The 20041-nt window shown below is 34.9% G+C and overlaps 1 protein-coding gene across 1 annotated transcript in view; it reads left to right on the top strand.

The window, feature by feature from the left end:
• Positions 1 to 20041, top strand: part of LOC110377171 (progestin and adipoQ receptor family member 4) — a 73264-nt gene that overhangs the window by 25141 nt on the left and 28082 nt on the right. The window contains exon 2 of the mRNA XM_021335878.3: positions 4593 to 4814. Within this exon, the coding sequence (XP_021191553.3) occupies positions 4593 to 4814 (222 nt within the window). The remainder of the gene's footprint in view (positions 1 to 4592; positions 4815 to 20041) is intronic.

Genomic DNA, 20041 nt, shown 5'->3' with positions numbered 1-20041 from the left:
TAATTGTCAGAGTGATTGAGTAAAGGAGCTATTTTGGGATTAATTCTTGCTAAATTGGGTCTATTTTTAAACATTCAGATTTATTTCGAGCGACAGTAAGAAATGAAAGAACTTTTGAAACTCGGCGACATCTTTGGAATAAAGATCATTAGGGGCTTATCTTTGATGCTTAATTGTGGGGTTTTGTCGCCTCTGAAAATAGAACAACGCTTGATGGTTGAGAAAAAAGGTGAAGGTTCGCCTTGCGTTACGGCAGTAAAATGTCTATTTAACATTATAGGAAACCAAAACGAAACTCAATCATAATTTTAATGAATTGTGCGGAAGTTTGCTAAAAACTTTTTGCTTTTGTTTGCTACCTACACTTTTAATTTCAAATTGTTTAACGAATATGAAATTTAATTAAAACTTTGCTTCCGTAGCGGTTTAAGCGTGGATCAGAAATATTTAGCAAAAATAAATAATGTTTTTAACTCATAATTATTATATAAATGATTCCATTTTTTCATACTAAACAAAGCTAACAAACCTACGTAATACTGTTTTTTACATAATTCTAATAAAAACAATCCCGAACATGCCTCGAATCTATTCTATTTTAATATCAATTCAATATCTAATAATATTTCAAACAACAAAGAACCCACGTAAAAACAAAATATAAAGACGATTCGAGAATAATCCCACGCAAATTATTGTTGGGGATGAAAACGAGAGGCATCCTAATTACATAACAGGCCTACAACAAAAACTGCGTACAATGCGTAGGTACATAAGAAATGGACAAAGGTTTCCTTGTAAGAGGCTGTAAGCTAGAGGTGCGAGCAAAAAGTTTATATTACATTTTTCATAGGTCCAAAGAGCATAAAGGCGACTACTCAACAGTCGATCTGGTACCCAAGAACATTTTTTCTATTTAGAATTGCAGCATGGTATAGACAGGTCACTGAATGCATGGGTAATACGTAAATCTATCTCGTGAAATTCAGGTGTAGCTTTCCACCTTTCTTTGTCGGCCACGATATGTGGATATCGTATATTTCCCTCGAGGACAGAACAAAGTGGTGTGAAACAGAGATATATTAAGGAACATAGGTAAGAGATAAATTATGATGACAGTATTACGCATCCACTTGGAAGCAATAGTTCTTTCTCTGGGTGACATATGGTGTACCACTGTCCTTTGTACAGAACAACAGAACACGCGTTTATTTTATCTGTTGTTCATGTGTTATACAAAAGAAAATTATTATTTAGGAAACATACATATCTACGTACCTACATGCAAAATATAAACTCGTTTTTTATTTGTTTTGCTTTACAGTGAAGTCCAAGTAACTATAAGTGCTTAACCCAAAATAAATGAGGACAATATCAAATGCGCCTGAAAATATGTACCTAGTTACCATGTTTTACAATTTAATATGTGCCTAAGTACAACAAATAACTGTAAATCAATAAACGATTAGTTTCGTTTGAAACAATAAACAAAGTTTGTTTGAATAATAAACAATATCGAGAGCATTAATCAAAACATGTTCTCACATTTTATGAAAAAGGTTTTTACTCAGCGAAAATGAATTATATTTTCCGTTCGCCTGACTCAATGTGAGAATATTGAAAAAGCCTTCTACTTTATTTTTTCTATATTTCAAGCCATTTTACTATTACTGAAGCTTGGATATAAAATCGGCCATTTTTTTGTTTCGATATTCACCTAGCTTAATCAATATGATTAGTGGCTGAAATCAAACTTAATCGTTTCTTTCTCACTCAGCAGAAAAAGGGTTTTTTAATTGAACCTTTTCATACGAGGTTTTATTTTTAGGTACATTATATTTTTTCGATCTAATACGAATTTCTCTAATTTTGTCTTAACAAAGTTAATACTCCCTACCTATCTATCTCTTCTGTAGCGTGTTGATTTGCATCGCTCCTTACAATCTAGGGCTTCATACATAATCTAATGTAAGCGACATCGACAGCTGTGGGCCGTACAATCAGATTGACATCAATTTCCTATCAGTATTGGAATTGCAATTTATACAAATTCCATCAATCTACGCCGAACTTTATCTAGAATATTCTAGAAAAAAAAGTTTGTTCCTCTATTTAGAATAAATAAATCTACATAACAGAAACTATATTTACGAGGCTTGTGAAGATTGGATATCCTAGAATCGATATCATTCAGAAAATATTGTTTGGAATATTTCAGATAAGACTTAAAATTGAAGCGTATCTAAAATTAACGTCTTCTAGACTGCTCATGATTTACAAATGGTTTAATTTTATTTTTATTAAAAAATGACATTATGTATGGCCCGTACTCAGTATCTGTCTTATCTTCTGCTTAGCTTTTTTTTTTTCAAATATACTGCGGTCAGCTTCCAGTCTAACCAGATGCCTTTGGATCCAGGGTCTTACATGGAGCGACTGCACCATACTTGCATAGGTAATTAGTATTTACATTACTGCCACCAAATAAACTCAGTACCTACCTAAGAAAATCTCAGAAAAACCGTCATTATGACTGCAACCTGTACCCTTTAGCAAACGGAATGTAATATCAGAGGCTGCGTCAAAGATGTTCGCTGAGGAAAATGTGTCACTATCACTCAAAGACCGACACATCGTGCTATGTTCTGTATACGAGTGATGACGACACAGCTAAGGCGAGCGCGGATTCATCAAGTGATTACAAGATGAATTTTGTCTTGTTTTTTTAAAAAATAATTCTTCATGTACTTTAGCTGGCTAGGTATAGATTTCAGCAGTTGCATAGATGATTCTTATCTGTTCAACGTTTTGTAGAACCTTGCACTATGGCTATCAGGGTGTTCTATTTTTCTCCTACAAACGAGCAGACTAAACTTCAACTAACATAGTCCTACGGTGCAACTAAAAAAACATGTGTGAAGCAAAATTTTGGATCCCTGATAAACAAATAGATTCGTTTATTGATCCGTAGTTACATTCGAAAATCGCTTCTTAATGTAATGAGTTAGATTAATTCAAAGATTGATGATTTATTTATTTATGTTTTTACCTATTTACTATGTTGTTTGATACTTCGCTATAAAGAAGAAGTATTAAATGAAAATGAGTGTTTACTAGGGGTCAGTTTCCCAGTCAACGACCCCTCTATATTCACAAGATGGCGGTAACAGCATCACAGTACTTAATTAATCACAGCTCTGTTCGTTCACTTAGTAAACACAGCACGTCTGTCTTCACTCACACTAACACAACATGTTTATGTGTACTGGCTTCTAGCAGTTTAGGATACAAACGTAGTACACACTATGAGCTATCTAGATTTATGACGGGATCAACTTGGCTTGTTTTATATTAAAGAGAATTATTTACTTCAAGACAGTTAACTTGCTTCTATTCCAACTTATTAAACTGAAAAACCAGTAGCTCTCATTCCATTTACTTCTCTATCTATTATGAATCTATGCACCTAGCAGATAAAAATTGTTAAAACTAAACAAAATAACCCAATGAGAGAATAAATATCAATACAAAATCAGATATAAAAGTATTACCTGGAGCAAAGCAGAAATAGCTTGCAAGACCTAATACAATTTCAATAGAAAGCCTAAGCTAGGCCGAACCGTGCCAAATATAAGCTGATTCACAAACATAGCCAGCTCCCAAGCTTCGGAAAATATGTAAATACAGTTCTATCGGAAAACGAAATTCCATTGTTATGATTTGGAAACTACGCTCCGATATTTGGGATAAATAAACAAAAGATTCGTATTTTGAGAGCAATTTATTTCAAACAAAGAAAACTGCTTCGTAATTATTATTGGTATCATGTTTCGTATATCTTCGTGTTTTTCATTCCCAAGGTTTCAAGGTGAGCTTAGTATTTCACATTGGCAAAAATCATTCACATTAGTACATCTGTGTATTGTCATGTTAAAACGTATCTTTTATAATTTCGAATATTGAGGTATTCTTAACTTTCTTGGCACCTTTAAATATTGCACTTGCAATATGAAAGAATTTTTCCGATCCTTCCTTTTTAATGGATGTGGGCTTCAAAATGGAGTATTAAATGACTTAAAAATGTTCAGGTGCTGACTTCACTGAAGTATCGATTAGGTATTATTTTAGGTATCAATTTAATCGCTTGATTGACTGATTTGACAATCAATGGAGTGTGACGTCATACGACATAATTGGAAATGACAGTGGTGCTTTAGCAGGCCATTATTATTCTAGGGCTATATGTACCTATGACTCAATATATGATATCGATAACCATCTTAATACATGTTTGTACATAATACATGTGTGTTCTATTTCAATTATTTCTAACTGACTAATATTTCACCTGGACCCTGCAGACCTAGGGTAAAAAGAAATAAAATCTTACTTTTCAAGGGTTATATATACCGTAGAAAAATGTTCACGTTTTTACCGAGAAACCACATTCAATAAACAGACTTAGATGCGGACTTAATTTTTATTAAAGGTCTCAAATCTGGATTTTTAACAGCATCACGGATTTCAATATCATCTCTACCAATGAGACGTTCAAAGTTGACATACCTCATTGCTTTGTTTGTTTGTTTCAGGAGTATCTCTAGTGTACATCCTGATGGTACTGCCCGGGTTGCTGCCGTGGCGCAGTGGGCCGGGCGCCTGGTTCCTCTCGCTGTGCCACCTCCTCGGAGCCCTGGCGCCCTGGTGCGGCTCGTTCCTCTATCACCTGTTCATGAACCACACGCGCGGGGAACAGCTGTACCAGCGGCTGCTGCAGCTCGACATGCTGGGGATCTGGGTCAGCCAGAGTATAGGTAAGTGATAATATAAGTTGTTGTTGCATACAAGAACGGATTGTCACATTTCTACAGAATATTTTACAACTTTTAAAGGCCAAAATATAAGTATGTGGCCAAACGCAGACAATTGCCTAGTATTAAGTGAATTTACCGTCCCAAATCTCCGCTACCCTTAGATAAAGCTTACCCAATAAACAGTCTCACTCCAAAAATAGACTAACATAAATAGAGTTGAATATCACAAACTATTTCGAGGCGAACAAGCGGACGCCTGACAGGTTAACTGAGCGTTATTCGGCCATTTTACCCGGCTATACCCGGCTGTACCCGGCTATACCCGGACGAAGGTGCGCCATCGCCTGTCCAAAACAGATATGCATGAATGTACGCCCACTGACGTTGACAGATACGGGGATTATACGCAGATGTATTTCTGCCTTATATTTGTTCTGTTTTTTTTTATATTATGTAGGGTTGAATTGGGTACTACCGTATCTGATGTACTTATACGTTGATCTGGAGAGGTCAGGTGCATTTGTGGGCATTAATTTGTGTATTGGTAAGAAGAGATAGGTAGGATATTTTTTGTAACTCGTACTTTAAAATCGAAATCGTCTCATTAGTACATGAGGAATTTAAAATATTATACTAGTTGTTTTTTTTTTACTAAAGGAGTATGTACATTTATCCGCAATTGACATAAAATTACCATTCACCCGTACGATTGTCACGTAATTTGTCAGATTTATCTGTCCGTCCATCCACCCACAGGTTGTCGATCGCAGTATTCGATACTTATACCTATACAAACAAATGTCTCCCCTAGAGATTAGCCCCTGTATAATATTCCGTCTGTATGTCACGTCAAACGACAAGAATACTGAAATTTATTTTGGCCGGAATTATTTCAGGATTGGGGTTCATTGACATGGATTGACAGTGATATTGTTTTTCTAGGTCACATCTCATCTAAGTTAGGCATCTATATTCGTCATAATCAAAGTATGTCAGTCTATTTGTTACGTTACTTTCAGAAGTATGAATGGGACTTGAAATAACGAACGTAGACGACATGGCATATATATTTCCTCAATAAAATAGGTTATATCTAGGCGTATAGCTGCTAATTAGGCCATATGCGAAAAATCAAGCCATATATGTAGGTATATAAAATTTTAATTAAAAGAAAAATACGCAACACTAGCTACGTTAACTAACTTATGTTAATTTAGTCCCTCACGAAAGTCGTGCAAATATTACAAAAGCTAACTACGTACGTAGGTGCTAGTACTTGTATGAGCAAATGTAATGACAGTGCCTCCTACGCAGAGAACATTGTACAGAATCAAGCCAGGTGGATATTATCAAAGGTTTCATCCTCAAACATTGACTTGGCATTATGTAGGTGTAAGTACAATACTTACTTAACTTACTCTGTTTAAGTGGAACTTAGCTAGAATTTAAATTCAATGCTAGTAAAATTTTAAATTAACTGCGTCATCTTTGGTTCATAGACCAGTTACTTGTTAATTCTTGGACAGAAAAAAAATATTAAAAGCAAGTGCACGCTGTGGAAGTTTTTCTTGTTTTTCTAAGTTTGAAATACGAAACGATTGCGAGGAAAATTTTGCGCGTAACTTTTTGAAATTCTTTTATTAATTAACATGAACATAAAACTATATCCTAACCTTCCTTTTTATCTCGTTCACTATTTTTCATTTGTCTTTTTCCAAACAGTTGACAAATGTCTAGGATTTAATATCCTTTATTACAAGAGAACATTAATAGACGTTGTGGTTTATTCTGAACACGTAAGGCAATTAGCGTGCATGTCACGCGAGTCATATAAAAACTCGTGAATGTGTGAAACATTACATTTTGCATTAAGCCTTGTTTAGACTGTGACTTTGATAGTGTAAGTAGTCCTAGTTTATCGGCCACGAAGGGCTACGTTCTATTATCTGCCACTAAAAATACGTATATTCCAGTTTTCATCTGTTGTTTTAGCGTCAAAATACATCTTCTGTGAAAATTTCAACTGGTTTTAACATCACGGTTCACGGTTCAGAAAAAAAACTAGGTATTGAAAAAATAATTGGGGTCTTTATCTTTGAACCAAAGCCTAACTTTTACAGAAAATAAAATCACTAATACGCCTATTAATCCTTAACCTAAGAAAGGCTTTTTTCAGTTTAGTTCAACACACGAAAGAAAAATAACCATCGTCTTAATTGCATTACATTTACAAATGAACTGCAGAATTTACAATGCCAGAGCGATTGGAATGGACACTTGAAGCTGTGTGCCAACTGAGAAGAGCTTCATTACACTGAATAGTTCGGTCTCGAGCGCCTAGAGGTCGCCACTAATGAATCATGCAGTCTGTGGTGATTGTCCCAACGATGAGAGAATCCGATATACGTTGGTACGTAGTAAATAGTATTTTGGAATTGGATTATAAGGCTGCATGAGTGGGCGGAATTTACAAAAAGTAACAAAATTTTTTACTTACTGCGTTTATGATGGTAAAAAATTGCCAAATGAACAATACAAGAGTTTTTTTTTCAATCTAAAAAGATATGTATTTTTTCCAAAAAATAATAAAGGCCAAAGTCAATAAAGGCCAATATTAGAGAGCCGTTACTTTTAACGGCTTTCAAATTTGTCAATATTTAGGTAAATAAATATTATTATAAAAACAATACATTATATAAAGTAAACACACCCAGTTTGCTTCAACGAACAAATGTTTACAACATGCTATATTAAAGCCGGCAAAACGAGCCACTTTAACTACAAGCCCAAAACACAGCACGCTAAATATTTACGTATTGTTACTGAAACTCATATCATCAGCTTCTTCAGTACTGTCATGCTTTAGGATATTAAACTTTATTGCAGTAACACATAGTCCAATTTGTAATGGAAGGGGATTACGTTAAGCCCTTTTTGTTTACCCTCGTCATCCTAAAATCAACTTTGGGAAATTGTTGCTAAAGTCGAAAATTGTGTTACACGTACACACAAATGGCGAATTTGGATTGGTGTTCATCCATAATATAACAATATAATCTCCTCAGTTGTGTTGATATTTCGGAATATTTTAAATTATGTATGCAAAGTGGGGGAGAGGATAACGAACGTGTTTCAAAAAATTAAGCGTGATGGAGTACCGAAAAATTCAAATTGTTTTATAATATACATATTATACATCCTCTGAAGTTGTGTTTAGCTGTCGAATTTGCGATACTTAAATCATTCACGTGTTTTCATAGAAATCTAGAGCTATTCTTTACCTTTGATTACCTACTAAGGCAAAAATAAATAGCAAGATTAGCCTTCTAGACAAATAGTTTATATATTTTTAGTTACATTTCACTTTCTTAAATCCCTCTTCAAGAAGATAAATGATACAGACTCTATTATCTTAAAATGCTACATTGGTAAGTACAATGTAAAATTTTAAAACGTAATAGAAAACAAAACGGAATCATGGCAGAAAGTCGTGCGTGGGAAACCTTATTTCCACTGTTCTACATTACCATATTATTTTCAGAAGTAACAAGTGGTATTATTAACGTATAATTCGGATTACGGTATTCAATAAGCATAATAAATAAGGTTTAATACTATAAACCTTGTGGGAACATTAAATGGAAAAGGCATGTGGATGAAAAACTTTTTTACAAAAACGATCGAGTGTTGGGGACGCGACGGCCGATTTTAATAAGTCCAGTGAGGCTGGGACTTTTAAACGTATAATATCTTTTATTTTCTATTTGATATAAAAATGGACTGTATTTATTTGTTGGAAAAATCCAGAAGAACATTTTTGATAAAACAAATCGTGTAACATTTAAAATTGGTATCGATTCACGAGTGAAGTGGACGGCACAACCCAGTTATTATTTTCATACAAAATCCTGTGATTACAACCATGTTTCATGATATAACATTAGAGCAATTTTCCTGGAATCACTTATTGGTCTTTTGGTAATCGTTTTACAAGAAAGTAGTTTGTGGAAAAACAAAAGTAAACGCTTTTATTATGGTTAGTTTTCTTCTCTAATCCGTGGTGATACGTGGCCAGTGTGAAAACATGTTACGGAATAGGTTGTCACAAATTGCGTTTGTGACTGCGGATGCGGGGATTTGTCTGTTGTGACCTTTATAAACGCGCCCCATGTGTTGTGTTAAAAATAAATCCGGCTTCCACTATAAGTTTACGGGTTTCGTTATCAAATGTTTGTGTTTCAGTGGTCAGCTTTTAAATAACTTTAAAACAATTGAAGCCTCTTTTTTTACATTAGATTGGAGAGCTTGTCTAAAAAAAGTCTTTTCTTTCAATCGCTTAATCCTAGGATTTGGCTGGGTTGAAAGGGTCGAATTAATTAGTCTCTGACTCTCTTGATATAAGTAATGCTTAATGCGATTAGGTTATAAGCTCATTCATACTCACAAAGTCAGATTTTCGAAAGATTTAATAGTTAAGAAATTAAACAAAATACCAACAGTTTCTCTCAATTTTTACAATATTGAATTGGAAATATCAGACACAATTCCGCGTCCGCCTTCCACATCGATTCGCATTCAGTTCGGTGCGGATAAAAACCGGATACGTTCGGCCCGGCAATTGGCACGGACCGTTTAACTTGACCTATAAACAAATAAATGCACTTTTACTATGCAATACGGTTTTATTGAGAAAAGCTTTTATAGAATTAAAAGGCTTGGTTTCTTTGGTTTAGCAGAATTAATCATACCTACACTAAATAGTAAGAACAATTGACGCTGACGCAGCTGAAGCTGTATCACTGATAATATAATCACTTTATATAGTGACAACCACGTGAAAATCCCTCAGTTTGTCTACCAAACTTGGTAGACCAACTGAAAGACGCGTATTATAGTAGAAAATGTATAGTGATTGGGCAAAACGAACACACTTTTTCTCAAATCTAAGACTCAAGAGTAGGACCAAACAGTGTCTAGACCAGCTTCGCAAGTCTATCGATCAGACCAACGCTGAGTATCTAAGCTGAGCCCCACAGGACCTGTACGTACGCCACGTTAATTACTTTGCAAACTGCGTAAGTTATTAAGCGGTAAAGTTGAGCTATAAAACATATCATCTTAAGTCTAAGCCGCTAGTACTCATTATTCACGGCTATTATAGGTTCAAGTGCGGTTAGATAAATTCTACTTGGTGAAAGCACTTTATTTCTAGAATAACTAAATGTAGGTATATGTTTAAAAAATTCTTGTTGTTGACAAAATAATCTTGATAGCACCGAAAAAAACGCCTCAATGGTCCCGGCAAGGGTCTAAAAAAGGTGAAAACTAACAGTAAAATGTTGATAAACTTTTTCATTCATTCCATCGAAATGGAAATACTTTTGTTTGTTTTGAATAACGCAGGTACTGGCTGGAAATGATAAGAAACTCCGACTGTTGCTCCCCGGGGCGATATTAAGAAACGAGGCCCAATATTTGTTGTACAGTTTTGCCATTTTTTTCTTTTTAATAATAAATTGAATGGGGACCGAAGTTGTTAAGTATAAATATTGACAATTTACATTATTTATTGTGGTTTTCCTCAGTACAGTTCAACAAAGAAATGAAAAGCACATATTTCTTCAACACATTTAACAAAGAAAATTAAGAAGCAAGTTCACACGACGTACACAGGAGTTGGGAACACACCGTCACAATATATTACCCAACAGTGATCCACAACTTGCTCCGGGAATACATGAGTGCTATGTACACACTGTTGCCGACAAAACTGGGACCGTTCGTGTGTGCTCTCCTGAATAACTAATGAGGATTTGACGGAAACCTACCGGGTAAGACGCAGTAGCCAACGTGATGTCTTAGGGAATGTTACAAACTGCTTGAAAATTTTCTAACTAAAACCTATTTTAAAAACCACATACCATGTATGCAGTATTAAATTCCCCAACGACAAAGAAATTGTATGCAATCAAGTAATATATTAGTTCATTGATACAGATAAACTACCGATTTTTTTTTAAATATTTCATGAAATGAATTTGCGCCTATAAATACTTAAAACAAGGACTCCCTATTTCTATTTCTTTTTTTTTAAGAAATCCCCTTACCTACATGACATCACTGTCGCTGAGCTGAAACTAAACATAAAAGTGCGCTAGAAATGTTTAAGTAAGCCGGTGAGAACTTGGGAACTTAAGTAGTTTGAGGGACCCTGTTGAATTTTTGAATGGGTATTGTAATCTTAAAGCGTTTTAGAAATCTATGGATTTCGTTTTGGAATTGCCTTCAGAAACTAGCTCTTGGATTTTAAAGATTAAGAATATTATTTTCTGCTTCCGTTTACAATTTCTGTTACATTACAGAATTGCACATACATACATTGGTAATGTAATGGCGTTTCAAATAACCAATTGAAATTGTTACTGAGCAAGCAGGTATGACCATTTACGACCACTGCCCAACGCATTCTTAAAATAGTGGATTTGCCGTCCAGCAAGACTCCATTTCTAACTTTATATTGATACATTGCGCATTTTCAATTTGCTGTTTTATGAATCTGCTTGGTATAAAAACTTTAACTTTTTATGTGCGTACATATTTTCCGTACGTAACTTTATGCTTGTAATACCTTTTACTTTTTTCATAACTAAATGAAATGTAGGTACATAATAATAAGCATAACAAACAAAAAGTAATATTCTTTTCGATGTTCTACACAATATTTACTTAACGAAATTCCATGAATATATTTCCAAAGATCAAAAGTCGCGATTCCAGTACAATGTAGATTGTAGAAGAACAGCATTGATGTAAGTGGATACTATAAAAATCGTAAAAGGACAGTAAAATGAACTCAACTATTTTGTAAGACGAAGAACTTTGTATTATACAACGTATGCAGCACAGGATCGTAAATTTTCATAAGTATTACCGATACTCTGTAATACATTACATTCAAATTATTATTGACAGGCTCGGATCTAATAAAGTGAAGTGGAGAACAGGGTTGGCGGGAAACGGCCGCCATTTTTCATATTTAATGATAGTTATATTGCGTTTCGGACTGAATAATGAATGGGATGGGCTTACAGATGTTGTTAATGGTATTAAAGAAAAGTCTGACATTGTAAATTATCTTGGTTGGTGCTTAGGGAAATCTGACATGTTTATTTAAGAATTTGGGTGCCTTGGGAAATCACGACAGTTGCGTAATGAGTTTGTCATTACAGCTTCAGCTCTAATACCAAGTGCGTATAGTGCCTCTATAAACAACAAAACTTATCATTTGAAATAAACACCAGTATTAACTCCTTTGCAAACAAATAGATTACTTTCCTAGAACCAAATCGTTGAACGGAACTGTCAATCAATGTTCCACAAATGGGTTGGTGTCACGCCATTGGAGTTAGCCATAACTGTGAGTAAAATATTCAGGTGCACCCCTGCACGCGGCTTGTGACGTCACTATCCACTCCCGATAGCAACGGACTGCATGCACGGAACCATAGCGTGTTAAAATTAAATTCTTCACATAGCTTGTATTGTATTGATACGAAGCTTAGAAACAGCATCAAAGGCTTGAATAGATGAAAAGGATGTGCTTTCTGAATTGAATGATTCTTTTGACTTCAAGTGACAAAGAAGAACCCATTCAAAAAGTGACAAGAAAATAAAAGGTAGGTATTTCAATTCGCAGTAACAAGGTATTAGAACTCCGTAGAGAATTGGTACTTTACTTAAAATAATTTGTTAGCTTGTTAGCGACCAAACTAAATCAAACATGTGAAATGGTAACTTAAAATTAATCTAATACCCAAAATGCATCACACTTCAGAAATTCACAGTCAAAATAACATTGTAATTTTCAAACTAATAAGTAATTCACTTTGAGTATAAAGCTGTTTATTTGAAATGCTGTAAGTATTCGCTGAAGCATTATTGCATCGCCCTAGCTCATTTATATTGCACACTGGGGAGAAAGGGCAATTCCGGAGCAAATAGCTTTACTTTTGTTTTATAAAAGGTGATTAAATCTCTATCTAGTGAACTGTAGTGGTTTGTGGTGACATTATTAAGCAATCGGAGCTACTATGTAGGTACCACTTGTCTGATTGTATTAATTACCATGTAATTTAGTCAAAATGATAGCTTGCCCGAATGCTTCGTGTCTATATTTACGTACCAGCTAATTATACGTTGTGTCATTTTAAAGGTTACCTGTTGATCTGTAGGCCTATTAATTGGCGGTTTTGGTTACTCTACTATTATGGGAATACATTTGTTTAAACATCAATTAATTGATTTCGAAATTAATTTGGTTGGTGAATCAATCACGGCTGTTGAATATCATCGTTTTTCTTTTGTGTTGCTTTGAATACATAATTCTAAGTATTTAATTAATATTATTTTTCATCAAAGAAAAAAAAATGGTACATTATTTGAAGAACTCAATCTCGAAGCAAACAATAGTTACAAAGGTATGAATAATGATAAAAAATTCAATGTCCTAAATCGCTGAACCCAAATTAGATCACGGGCTCGTCTTCAAAATAGCCCTCTTCACAGAAAATTACGTCATGACAGCTCAAAACCACGTTGATATCAATCTTATATAATTTCGTTCCTCGATTTTTTTCTGTGTCAGAAAATTGTCAGTCATGATGCCTTTGTTAAGCCCTATCTGTGTGACGTCACTAACATGGCCACGCCAACTCGATACCAGATTAAAGTCTGCGAAAATATAAAAGGAAAATTAATGACTATTGCTCTTTTGATGTGGAATCGCGAACAAAGCAGAGGTTCGTGGGATATGTGAAAGAAATGAATGAAACTCCTCCGTCTTTGTGTGTAAAGGACTGAAGTTTGTCGAGTTTTTACGATTGGCGAGTGGATTCACGAGCACCATTGTTGGTGCCGGTTTAATACGCTTGAGGAAATTCATAATTTTGTTTTGGGATGGATCATTAAATAAGTCTGTAGTAACAGTCAAAGAACCGTTCCTGAAACTGTAGGTGTTTAAAACAATAGGTTTGGCGATATTTGTAAGGAGTTATTTATCTGTTACGTACTAACTGTTTAGTAATCTATGCTTATTATATTGCATATTATATACAGTACATGTGCAGTATTATCAACTAAAACTTTACACAAACTTTACTTTGTCGCCGTCGATCAATGTACGCTTCAAAACAATGTAACTACAGACGCTCATGAATAACTTGACACACCACATCAACACACAACAAAGTACAGACTGCAAACACTGTCAAAGTTGAACTAATTAACATAAGACTAGGTTGCATGCGAGGTCGGGACTTCAAGAGCAATGTCAGGGCTTGCGTGATTCTCACTAGTAATGGATGAGCAGGGTAGCTTTTACTGTTGCTACCTAACTTCATGGGTGATACGTTAATTGGTAGGTTAAGCATGTTGAGCATGCAAGACGTAGAGTTATAAATTACTGGGTCGTAAAGAATGTAAGCGAAATCATGCAATCACTGCAAACAGTGTAAGGTATATAAGTTAAAGGTATCGCATCAGCTATAAATGGTCACGTGTCCATTGTCATAATTTGCAATTGCGAAAACATCCTGAAACTTTGTACATTGTTTTGTAGTTGTATGTAGTATTTTTGAAATATGTAAAGCAAAAAATAAAGCAGGGTAATCTTAAAAGTTGGCAAAGGTGCAACGTTGCAGGTGTCGATACACAACGGTAATCAGGTTTCTATCAGGTTGGTCGGCCGCCAAAGTATTGTATAAAATCTAGTACTATAATTTGTAATGTATTCTAGCACTGTAAAAACGTATAGGTACTAAATAACTGTGTGTTTCTCCTAAGGGTAAGGTAGTACGTGATACTACATAAGAATTTAACAACTGCCATTTCAGTGGGGAAAACCTTTAGTTGAGTCTTCTATACACTATTCATAACCTATTTCTATAACACCGATCAATCCCTAATTCAAAAGCCTAATTGTGTCTAAAAGTTGGCATTATATTGGGAATACCTACAGCTATACCTATTTTGAACACAGGTATTGAAAAAGCCAACCTTGTCAGTCTAGCAGTCTTTTGTTCTTCCAACCTATTGTATGGAGTTTGTCGGTGGTTTTGTGGTAAATCTTTTCAAGTTACTTAATTAGTAGACAATGTGGTATGTGGAGGTCAAGTGCAATGTGGCGGTCGCGTGCTCGTCACTCGTTACTGATGAAATGTCGCGACGAACGAAGAGTGCGAAGCTAGGTTAGAAAATGTTCACGGGATTTTTAACAATTTCTTGTTATTGTTAAAATGTCTTGTTAACAATTTATATCTTAATGATGAGACCTTCCAGATATAGTAATTGGGTTTTTACAGATAGGTGTTGTAACTTGTAGGTTTGTGGTTATGGCTAAGTCCTACGTTAGGATACCCAAAAAATTTAACAAGTCAAAGAACTTGATGCTTGTTATGGCCACTCTTATCAGGACATAAAATTAATTTCACAATTAACTTACATTTAAAAACGTAGGTACTACATGTAACACGATAATCATACGCCTGAAAAAACTTACAGAGCACGTACAACCTCAATTTTCCTTGAGTCAGGCAAAGGTGATGTAACAATGAAAACAGTTGCATGCTTGCATTTAACCATAGAGAAAGCGTTCTATTTAAAAATAGAACGAATCGTTCAGCCTGATTTAACTGTTACGAACGGTAGCACGAAAGAGGTTGCTTCAATAGACTTTCTGTAGTTTCTGAACTAAGTTTTTTAACTTTAATCAAATCCTCATTGGTTCGGAGTTTGCACGGTTTGTAAAGCCAGTATTGGTAAGAATACTGAATTAGGCTAATAAGTTTAATATTAATGTTATAGTTACATGAGCATATAACATGAGTTTATAACTGTCTATAAAGATCAGTAAATAGTTCAAGTGGAACATTACATGTAACGTTATTTCTATAAGCAACATTTTCATCTAAGAATAGGGCACTCCATATGCCTTGGCATTGGCAGTAAACTTCTAATATGTCTGCCTTCAAATGACATTCATCTTGCCTGACAATGGATAGCATTTAATATGGTCTCTTAGTCTTAAAAATATTTTATATGTAGGTCTTTCAGGTGAAAGAAACGTACAAAACTGTGCTTCACAAACAAAAACAGCCTAGCTCCATTCATCATTACCTAAGACCCGTGTAGTCAGTAGTCACAACATTATGTACGGAATGGTGACCAGGCTGACTAGACAAATGAAGGTAAAAGTCTCGTCACGGGACAGGCGCTAGGCGTGAGTAACGTTAAACAAAAGAGGCTCACTGGATACTGTACGGTGACCATGCGATGGACTTTGTGGGACATACTTTATTGGACCCCTTATTATTTAGTTTTTGTTTCCTTAGAATTAATTGAAGCCTTGTCTTATTTATGTCGGTATGTACCTCTTTAATAAAAAGAGTTGGTTATTTAGTCAATAAAATACTGATATACCTATCTCTAGATACACCTTGATCTAAGTAGCTTGTAGAATTAAGTACAAAAATACCTTCAGATCACTTTTACAGAGGTGACTTATTTATACAAACGACTCACACTATTAAAAACTGCCACTAGATCGCCAATTTATCAATTTATCAGATAAAAATCAAGCAAGTTCACCCGGCAGCCGTCTCGATTTCACAAAAAAAGCGTTGTGACATCAGTTACAGTTGAAATGTCAGTAGGCCGGCACCACACTAACTAGGTCACCTTATTAAACGAATGTTCCAGAAAATAAAAACACACAGAAGCCTGACCCAGAGATGTTCGCGAAAGCGCAATGGAGTTTAACAAACTTACGTCCCCACTCAGAGACATTTGATGGTTACTTAAGTAAATCATTCCTTAGTAAAGGATTTGTATGACATTCCGTCACTAAGGAGTGACTTAAGTAATCATTAAATGTCTCTGAGTGGGGAGGTTAGACTAAGGGGAACTATCTGCTTCGACATATACCTATTAGGTATTGTAGATTTGACAAAGGCTTAAGAAAAACAGGTCAAATAGATACAAAAGTCTGCAGGATCCGAGGACACTAAAAGCATTCCTAATGCCGTGCAAAATTGGATTCCAGTTTTGAACCCTTAATAAGTCAGAATTTGCACAAATCCTTCACAAAATTCAGTCTTTACCAATTTGCAATATTTTTAAGAAACAAAAGATTCTGGATCGGTCTTCTGAAACTGAGTTTTCTGTTCTCCAACTTGGCAATTTCAGTAAAATCTTTGTGTTCCCGCCAACGCTAATTAAACGCTTTGATAGTAATAACGAGTGTCTCCCTATTTGCATGACATTATGCGAAGAGGCACTCGAATCGGCACAACTTGATGGCTGGTCGCCTTGTGTTTAAATATTAGCCTTCAGCGGTAGATACTCGGAAGAATTGGTTTGGACAGATGTATTTTGATGAAAAAGAATTTGGAAATGTTCAATTGGTAGACGTAATTTAAGTAGGTGAAAAATAGAAAGAGGGAATAAAAGGCACGTTTTGTTTTACCCTTTTATTCACAGTAATTAATAAGTTCTAGTAAATCTTGTACAAAAAGTGCAACGGAAATAGCACTACTTACTTACATCACTTGGCAACTCCCTATGCCATAAGCGTGTACTGTGTATGGGTGCTCAAAACTTTCGCCATTGCATTAAGTTTATCACCAAACTGTTCAGTACTTTTCTACACTTAACATTGCAAATTCAAAAGGCAAAAACTCTGAAAGTTTTATAAAAGAGGTAATAAAAAAAGTTTAGTTGGGAAATAATTTAAATAAATACATACTTAGTACGAAATATAAATACAAAAATACTCGTATATTTATTCAATTACATAGTAATCATAAGTTTTTAATATTTAATTAACATTTTGCTAAAAAAACCTAGTGAATCAAGTCACGTAAGCCTAAGTTTGCATTTGCAACTAAAATTCAAAATGGTTCCAACTTTTTTGTAGGAGCAATCTAGAAAATTGTGAACAGATTTTGGATTTAATCAACAAAAAACGCATTCAGCAGTAAGCGAAAAACTTTCTTTGCAATTTAACCCAATAACGGAGTTTCACTTTTAATGAACGGAACATCCCGTTCGCGGAGTTCGCGGGAAATAACTTTTATAAGTACACTGAAACGGTTGCGAATCAGTGCTTGATCAATTATGTAACGTTAATTTCCTCGAAATTTCGTATTGTGGTACTAAAAGGGATTTAATATTGAAAAAAAGCCTTAACAAACAATGGTAAATATTGTAAGTACTGTTAAATATATAGGTATCTAGAGAGAGTGTGCCAGTGCGGCCAGGATTAACACGTAATCCAGGATCATGCGATTAGCCAATAGGATGATCTGGCTACTTTCGGTCGTGTCTACTCTTGTCACACTCCTGACAGATTAACGGTATATTTACGAACTCCGAATTGTTTGTTTCCGATAAAACGGAAGATTGTCATAATTTATTCTCGGTGACGTGGATTGGATAACTTTTTAATCAACTCGGCGACAATGTTTCGCGCCGCGTTGGCGTAAAAAGACATCGCGTAAAATTCCATTCCCGAACATTTTAAGAGGAACGGAAATCAATACATTTTACTTTGATCTTCGCATTCTACGAACCAAATATTTTCATTTTATAACATCGCAGACATAAATTGTATTCAAAGATACTTATAATAAATTCCTGGCATAAGCTGGCAAACGTAGACCTTTAGCATAAAATGTAAACCGGCATTTCCTTTTCCAATAGTAGTTGACAATGTATTATGAAGGCTGGGTTGTGCGAACTATCTGCAAACATGGCCATTAGTCGGCAGCTGCGGCATCCTGGCCTATTTGCCGAAGTTTCCACGTCGATAAACAGTGTTCACATTCACACAACAAGAAGATAGGAGTAGCTCGCTTACACTTTATGCTGCCCTGGTACTCTGGGAATTAATATCTGAGAGCTTGAAATATTTGCTTTGTGACAAAGACAGTGAATTGTAATGATTTTGAACTGGCCATGATCGCTACTGCTTCATCTTTATCTGATTGCTAACTTTCTACATCTAAAATCTAATGAAAACATACTTTTATTGATCCCATGAGGGCAATTTATGTTCATGCAAGATAAGCCTTTTTGGTACCAAAATCTTTTGATAAAACCTTACATATCTACTTAAGTTTATATATAAACAGAACACACGTTGCATGATTCATATTTGCATTTACATATCGATCGTGAATTTAATGGCAACACATACTAATGATCGATTAGGCCATTTATTGCACGAAAGGTGCTTTCAAGTCCACCTTTGTGTTTCTTCCCTTTCATTATTTCTGTGTTATTTCAAAGAACACGTAGAGTATGTGGGTGGTTAACCCTATCGATGCCGGCGTCGCTAAGCCGAGCCGATAGCGTTGCAACAACAGTTACTGTTGCTGTATCAACGAACACCGGCTGTGCCGACACGATAACCCTACACTGCAGCCATTAATTATATCGCATAAATTATGACTCGACAATTTATTGGTGGTGACGTCATTTATTTTTTAAACATAGAAAATGCTTCTCGAAGAAGGTTTTATGCAAAAATTATCGGTTTGAATACCGCCTCGCTATTTTCTACCCTTGAAAATAAATAAATTATTATAATTGCCTAGGGCTATTACTAACTTCACCAGCAGCTTTAGTCTACAGAAAACTTTCCGTCCAAGTCAATTAAGTTTTAATGACAAAAGTGCATGAATTTTATAGACGCGTCATCAAGTTCCACAAAGCATTTACTTATTTTTAGCACCTAAGCAAGAAGTCTTCTACATATATTACTTTCTTATGCATAATTTCAACCCAAAAAAATTTAAATATAAATTAATTAAACACCACCATAATTAATTTTATAACATTATCCACATCGTTCTAATTTGCGAGTGTCATAATTCGCACGCGATCATGCATCACTTGCTTATATAAAAAAATAGGAATGTTCCAACCTAGATAAAATAATACAAAAATATATATAGATATAAATGGAGCTCTACAAAGTCATTAGTTTCCAAAAATTAACATAAAAGGGACATAATAATTAGACTAAAGCTAAAAGAATATAATATAAGCTTTTAAGGTCTGGCTTTTAGAGTGGCTATGTTCCCTACTTTTGTACCTAAGCCCTGTGAAGCGAGTATTCTAGTCTAGACTGAAGTTTATTTTAAGAGCTGACCCACATTCTATGTTTAACT

The sequence above is a fragment of the Helicoverpa armigera genome, chromosome 14, assembly GCF_030705265.1.
Source record: "Helicoverpa armigera isolate CAAS_96S chromosome 14, ASM3070526v1, whole genome shotgun sequence".
Taxonomy (NCBI): domain Eukaryota; kingdom Metazoa; phylum Arthropoda; class Insecta; order Lepidoptera; family Noctuidae; genus Helicoverpa; species Helicoverpa armigera.
Note: the sequence above shows the minus strand (reverse complement) of the source record. Positions and strands in the feature narration are given on the sequence as shown.